Raw genomic sequence first — 8,094 nt, forward strand, 5'->3', positions numbered from 1 at the left:
TCAGCTATGATTTGGGGAGAAGGACACATTTATACAACATATGAAGAGAGAGGTCTTTTATATATTCATTTTTGTTTATATATTAAATATTTGTTGGGTAGCTAAGAATATTACTGTAATCATTATGGAAAGTAGTCTAGTTAAATGGATTTTAAAACATCAGATTGTTTTTGTTGACCCAGTATTTCCACCTAAGAATTTGTCATAAGCAATAGCTAAATATGGAAAAGGGTACATATTTATGGTAGTTCTCACGGTGTTATTTATGGGAGTAAAACCCTGGAAACCACCTGAATGCCAAGTAAAATAGTAGATGAGAATTGTAGTCTGTCCACTAGATAGTACAGGATGACCCTTGAGCATGCTCTACTCTATCCAGTAGATAGTACAGGGTGACCCTTGCTCATAGTCTACTCTATCCAGTAGATAATACAGGGTGACCCTTGAGTATAATCTAGTCTATCTAATAGATAGTGCAGGGTGACCCTTGAGTATAATCTAGTCTATCCAGTAGATAGTACAGGGTGACCCTTGAGTATAATCTAGTCTATCCAGTAGATAGTACAGGGTGACCCTTGCTCATAGTCTAGTCTATCCAGTAGATAGTACAGGGTGACCCTTGAGTATAGTATAGTCTATCCGGTAAATAGTACAGTGTGGCCCTTGAGTATAGTCTTGTCTATCCAGTACATAGTACAGGCACAGAGTGACCCTTAAGCATACTCTAGTCTATCCAGTACATAGTACAGGGTGACCCTTGAGCATAGTCTATTCAGTACATCATACAGGTACAGGGTGATCCTTGAGTATAGTCTAGTCTATCCCGTAGATAGTACAGGATGACCTTTGAGTTGACGGTTAAGATAGTAGTGACTGCAAAATGTTTATAAAATGAATGTAAATAGCACAAAGTTTTATAACTATGTTTGCTAATCCTATTTACATGTGAGAAAAAAGACTGGAAAGAAATATCTCATGCCACATAGCAATGAGTGATTTCTTTCCTTTTTAATAACTTTTCTCTAACACGTGTATTTTATCTTTTACAATGATTGTTATCATTATACTGTGTGTGTATAAAGTAGCTTGCACATTAAGATCCAGTCTTGAGGTCAGCACATTTACCTGACTCCCACTCCTCACATTCCTTGCTTTCTCTCTCAGGATGACAGGCCCTTTTCTGAAGGTTCCCATGCTCATCATGGCTTAGATCACTCAGCGTCTTGGCAGGAACATGGTCACTTCCTGTCTAGTCCACGATTTTCACACTTTAACTGTAAGTAATAAAGTCTTCTATCAGTTCCTAAATTGGATTTAAAAAATGCGACTCATGGAGAAGTGAAAGTTTAAGGCCAATACATGATAGTGATATTCATGCTAAAACTTGAGAAACTTTTCATTATAAATAATAGAAATAGACCTCCAAGAACATTTATGACATTACCCAATGTACTAAAAAACAGGGATTTTTATCTTTAGACCTTAAATCACCATAGGTAAAGGAAGTTATTTTATAATAAAATCTAGATCATCAAAAAGGGAAGTTTTTTTGCATACAAATGATCAGAAATATAAAAGTTGTACAAAGAGTAAGAATGCAATTCTGGATGCCCATTAGATTTCACTCTGCTCATCTGAGTGTGAGTGAAATGTCGCCCTCCACATGAAGAAGGCTGAGGATCCCAGCCTCCACCAGCCCAGGACTCCATTGCCACCATGGATTTCCTCCCTTGCTCTGTGCTGCTTTGTCTTCAGAGTTGGCCTTATATTCAGTACTCTAAATAAAGCATCGAGCCCTACGATTTTAAAGGTGATTTCATCACATGCTCCAGATTTTTTTAACTTTAAAATAATTTTATTGAGAATTTCATACATGCATATAGGGTGTTTTGATCAAATCCATGCCCACTTCCTCCCCTCCAACTCCTTCCATATCACCCCATCACTTTTTTTCTAACAACTTCATGTACTCTTTCCTTCTTTCCCTCTTTCTTTCTTTCTTTCTTTCTTTCTTTCTTTCTTTCTTTCTTTCTTTCGTCTTTCTTCTCTTTCTCTCTCTCTCTCTTTCTTTCTTTCTTTCTTTTTTTCTTTCTTTCTTTCTGTCTGTCTTTCTTCTCTTTCTCTCTTTCTTTCTTTCTTTCTTTCTTTTTCTCTTTCTCTCTCTTTTTCTTTCTTTCTTCTTTCTAGCTTTTTGCTCCTCCAACATACCCCCCTCTGAAGAGGTAACCGTAAAATCTTTTAAGGATTAGATACAAGCTCCCAAATACTTTTGACATTTTTGGCCTTTGGAACAGAGTGTGTTGCTAAGAGTCCCAAGATATTTTGACTTTTAGCCAAGAAACTGACTACTTTTCTTTGGGGTCTTTTTAGCCTAACTGTCTAGCCAATTCCTACCTTAGATTTTTAAAAAAATTTTCTCAGAATAGTAAGATTTTAAAGGTGGTTTCACATGCTACAGATGTTTTAAAAAATCTTTCTCATAATAGTAAGTATATATTTTAGTAATTTGAGTGGCTTTTGATTTACTAAGATTTTCCCTCCATCAGAGACTGAGCTCAATACAAACAGGAGCAATGCACATTGTGTGCACTACTGTTTCCTTTGCTCCACATAGTACTTGGCACATATAAAAAAAACCAATTAATATTCAATTAAATTAGGTGAATGAATATACAAGTTCTTTTTCTAAAGTCTACTTTTATCTAAGCTATTGGGGTTCAAATATTACTTAATGGATTCTTATTTACATAATAATTTAATTCTTCAGTTTATCATGGGCCTGGAGGGTTGTACATTAAATTTGATAATTCTGTCATTTAAAATAGCAAGGCTGCTATAAAATAATATACCAAAATATGTCTTAAGGAAGAAGGTCAAATCCAAAGGTGATAGCTCTCATTTTTGCTTATTTATATTCATGGATTCATTTAATAAATATGTATTAGCTTCTGATAAATGGTTTAGTTTTCATTATATCATGATTATTTTATTCCAAAAGCAAGGCATTTTCTCTTTCCTAATCATTTTACCAAGTGATTTTTGTATCTGCATAAACCCTTTGCTATTTTGATATGGCAGCCACTCTGCTATATGGATTACATCACAAGTTCGATACAGCACTGCAGAATCTGGTCTATAGACAGATTAAAATTTTTATCTTTCATATTAATCAATGTAGAGATTTCCCCAGGACTGGTTTGTATAAGTCAACCTGGAACAAGAAGGTAGTAGAATCCAGCACCTTAAAACATTAGCGAGCCCTTCCTGCAGGTCATTAAAAAACCTGGAGGAAACGAGCACCAGCACGGGCACATGGCAGAGTGGCTCACTGCCTGTTCTACTCTACTTCGTTCTGATTTAGTGGCTCCTAGAGGGAAATGGTTAGAAGAAGCAGTAGAAAACATCAAGGTTTTTGGAATGGTATTTAATATTATAATACACATTGAAAGAAACTGTATTCACTCTTTGACTCTAGCCTCTGTGGCCAGCCTTGGTTGTCTCTCTCATTGGGATCTATTCATCATAGGCAGCCATGGCTTTCTGTTCAAATATGGTGGCTCAACAGTAAATAAACTTAAGAATAGGAATAATTATCATTGAGAACATAGTTTGAATGAACAAATACTTATTACAGTTTACATTGTAAAATAAAATTAAAATGTGTAACTTAAATGTAAAACCATTAATTAAGTTAATTCATTATTAATTCAACCTTACATTTTACTCTTCTTGTTGAAAAGTTTTATTGTATGATTTTCCTGTCACTCCTTCAATATTTTCAAGACTCCTGTTCAAAATTTAATCTTAGTTATATAAATACTTCTCTATTTCTGTAGCACAGACCCATTCAGCTTAGTTATAGAGATTATCCTCTAACTTCTCTTTTATCTTTCACTAAACCTCTAAAACTCAAAAATGTCAGGACCAGCAAACAGAACCTACATCAAATGAATTAATTAGAAAAGGAACCCTCAGACCAGAGAAAATACTAAAATAAGATACTATGAAGAGGCAATACAGGGTAAAAGATCTAAGAAGTCTAAAATATTCTTGTCATGGAGATCAGAGACACTGGACATGGACAAGCAGGGGAGGAAAAAGCACGGGATGCTACCAGAGAAAAGAGGAGAGTTTGGAGAATCAAGGGCTTGCAGAATGCCTCAGGAGGTAAAGGCACTCACTACCACACGTGCTGACCTGAGTTCAATCCCTGGGACCCATACAGTATAAGGAGAGAACCAGTACCCACAGGGGGCCCTCTGAAGCATATGAGCTCCCATACATGTGCATGCACACACACACGATGACATAAATGTAATAGACATTTTTTAAAATCAGTTTAAGAGGGACAATACATGAATAATAAATCTGACAATAAGGAAGAGTGAAGAAAACCATGCAGGCCAGGAGTGGCTACATGAAGAGGACTGTCCAGCGAGTATGTGCTACCGAAGGCACCCAGACGCTCCCCGTCTTCCCGTGCCTATGCCACGTTTCCTGTGTCTGCCTCTTTAGCGGGCCTTTTGTAGGAGAACATCAAACAAAGGGCAGTAAATGTCTTGATCTTTGTATCTCTGAAAATAGATTTCTTCTGTTTACACTTGATTAAGAGGTTGGCTAACTATAAAATTCTAAGTTTGGCTGCCAATAAAATTCTAAGTTGGAAATGATTTTCCTTCTGAGAGTATTAGAAAATTATCTCCTAAAATCTAAGGTTGCTGTTGAAAATACATGTATTTTATTCCCATTCTTTTGAAGTCACCTTCTCTATCCCCTTCTCTCACCTACCCCTTTCCCTTTCACTCCTGGCCTAGGGAACTTTCAAGGATTCTTCCATTTAACCCCAGTAAGTCTGTAGTAATACTCTCCAGTGTGGTCTTGTGTTATTCATTCTTCTAGCTAGGGGATTGGTGGGTCCTTTAACTGGGCTCTCTCATATTCTTCATAAATCATATTAAATTTAAAGAGAGACTGTATTAAGAAAATATTTAGAAAATAGAAGATTGAAAGATTATCTGATACAGTTGTCTAGGGGAAAGAAAGTCCAAAAAGGTGCATGAAAGGTTTAATTGAGCCATTAGAAACAGTCATAGAAAAAACAAATAAAAATTAAAGCCTGAGTCAATTAATAAAGTCAGTAAAAAAATAAAACAAGAAAAGAAACATTGTCACAGTATACCTGTTAGGTGTCTGTGAGCTGTATTTATTTACATAGTCATAAAAATATAAACACTCAGTATTGACATTACTGAAATTTCAGAAGTAGCTATTTCGGAGGATGGGTGTGAAGAAGTAGGTGGGTGTGGATAATGTCTAAAAATGATAAATCAGAAAATAGCAATATGGGCTTTTTATATAAATGGAACAAATATAGAAAAAAAAACTGAAAGTTGATTGTTGATTCCGGGTGTTTATAGGGAATAGAGTGAGATTCCTGTTTTTTTTTTTTTCTATAATACTTTGAGACTGTTTGATGTATAGTTATACATTTTGGCTCAAAATGGATCTTATAAAATATAAATGCTACCATGAAAACCTCAATTTTCGTATCTGACCAGCAAATGTCCAGTTTTCTTACTAGCTTCTAAATGGAGTATAAAATCTGGGCTTTGGGGTTTTGAGCCATTTCAATCTGTGTGGAAACTTGGCGAGAAGATAATTGTAGCTCCATACACAGACCTTACTTTCTTGTCTCACAGAACAGGCACCCTCTTGCTCAAGATGGAATGTGCACTGTATGAGGTCCTTTGGTCTATGCCATGGAGGCCGGGGAGTTCATTCTGCCGACTTAGGGGCCCTGTCAAACTGTGACCAAACCCAAGCATAGAATCACTGACCATGGAAAAAACAAAGGAAATGGGAAAATACTGCATAATTTGTGGTCTCTAAAATGATCCAGCATTAATGAAAGTTTGTTTTAAGAAGTAATTTATGTCAGCTTTGTGTAGTTCAGGTCAATTCATGAAAAGGTAGATTCCTTCTGCCAGGAAGAAGGGAAGTAATGTATAAATTGTAAGTTTGTATTACCATTGGAAGTAGAAACACAGAAATCCATTATTTAAAGCATGATCACAAGTGAATTTATCCTGGCTGGCTAGAGTTATAGCCTTGAGGCAAGATACTCTTTTAGAAGACTTGGATTCCATTACCTTCAGCCTGTAGACACTGGGGCTTAGTAAAGACAGATTCATAATGTCAGCTTTTGGAGCTGTCAGTTTTACTTTTTGTAAGTAGCGACTAGCCACTAGTGCCCATGTATAGCTCCTTTTAGATGAGAGACACACAAGCACAGGACAGGTCTTACACCACCCCCAACCCCCTGGCCAAGGGCAGTCTAGATTTGTTAAGTCTCTAGTACTCTGGTGACTTCTAGAAATCTCCAGCCCTTTGAAACTAACATTCTTAATTTCTTGGAATTAGTGTTTCCAGAGCAAAATTTAAAAGTACATGTAGATTGCAAATTTTCTATAAATTCCAAAGTGCCCCAAATTAGCATTTATTAAAATGAATGAGTAAGCCTAAAAAAGAAAAGGATGTGAATTTTTTCCCAACACAGCAAATGTCATCTAAGAATTATTTTAGCATTTAGAATTGAATTGCACATTGTATTCTAACTTGACACTTTTAGAAAAGCAGTTCAGTAAAAGTTGCCTTTAAAACCTATTTCACCCCCTTACCTCAGTTTATAGTGCTAGAAAAAGAAAAGTTAGTATTTTGGATTTGTATTTTGAAGTACCATTTATGGGAATTTAGCCTTTTGGATGAAAAATATCTACACCAAGAGCAAAATTTTTACTTCTTTAGTAGTTCAAAGTCTGCCTGATTACCTGTGAATAGATAATTCATAAGTGATCTGTCCTCATACTTACGGGATCAAATACCATCAATTTATGGCAATAAAAATGTTGGAGGTACTGATAAGGTAAGAAAACTTCCTGCTTATCTATTGAAGGGTTATCTAGTCCATGCAAGTACAATTTATCTGCCCCTCTTTTATAGGATCATTTTATGTGACTAGGTTTTGATTTTATACATTGACCAATTAAGTGCTAGATATTTTTAAATGATTGAGCTCTGGTGTTTGTGATTTGACAGGATACTTTCTAGTTGCCATCCAGAAAGGGAAGTTTGCAGTTGACTGTCTCTTTAAAATCTCTTGGTACATTCACTTGTTCAACCAATCTCTACTAAGCACGTATGTTATAAAGCTTTGAGTTCAGTTTTAGAGGAGATAGTAATAAAAAAGACAGGTGGGGGTAGGGAAAAAATAAATAATTAAAAAAAATCAGGGTCACCTCATCTCCTGGAGAAATAGGAAGTGAGCAAGCAAACAAATGGTTTAAAGCCATTAGAGTAATTGGTACTCTAAAGGGAAACAGTGGCGGGAACCTGGGACAGGACGCTGCTTCCTGGGTGATCATGGGATGCACCTGTGGAAAGGCTACAGTTGGACAAAAACCTGAACAACAAAAGGAACTGGCTACATTGAAATTGGCTGAGAAGAGAGAGCCTGGTTTGAGGAGCAGAATGTTCGGAAGCTCAGAGCAAGGGGGTCATGGTCTGCCAGAAAGATGCGTTCAGGGCGGCCACTGGCAGACGCTGAAATCTTATTCTAAGTTCACCAGAGGCAGTAAGGTGAAGATGATGCTAGAACATGGCATGCCTTGAGTCTACTTTTTAGAAAGACAATTCTAATTGGGATGGTTAGGGAGCAAGATGAAAGCAGGAAGAGAGACCATGGTACCTGGACTGGGGTGGTGGTCATGGACTAATGGTGTGAAGTCTGGAGATCATGAGAACTTAAATTGGACAGATAGATCAGGAAGACAAAAGAAGAGAAAACCAGACTTTGAGGACTTCATGGATGGTCATCTCAGTTTCTAAGACAGAAATGAATAGAGGATGGACAGGGATCTGAGTGTTGAAACCTGGGGGGTTGGGGGTGGTATTTACCATCAACAGTTAAATTATGGAAACCTAGCTTCCAGATCTGCTACGATTGCATGAGAAGGAGGCCCTTAAACGTTCCCCCTCTAAACTCCTTGCCTTTACATCTTCCACTCTCCATACTACGTGTATATATATATATATACA

General features: G+C 36.7%; 1 protein-coding gene across 7 annotated transcripts in view; it reads left to right on the forward strand.

Annotated features, from left to right (window-relative positions):
* The window catches only part of Cep128 (centrosomal protein 128), a 466,611-nt gene that overhangs the window by 457,089 nt on the left and 1,428 nt on the right, over positions 1–8,094 (forward strand). For all 7 annotated transcript variants that reach the window (XM_029562537.1, XM_029562536.1, XM_029562539.1 and 4 more), the window contains one exon: positions 1,165–1,276. In XM_029562537.1, coding sequence (XP_029418397.1) covers positions 1,165–1,276 — 112 coding nt within the window. The remainder of the gene's footprint in view (positions 1–1,164; positions 1,277–8,094) is intronic.

Source organism: Nannospalax galili, unplaced genomic scaffold (genome assembly GCF_000622305.1).
Source record: "Nannospalax galili isolate Female #2095 unplaced genomic scaffold, S.galili_v1.0 scaffold795, whole genome shotgun sequence".
NCBI classification, from domain to species: Eukaryota; Metazoa; Chordata; class Mammalia; order Rodentia; family Spalacidae; genus Nannospalax; species Nannospalax galili.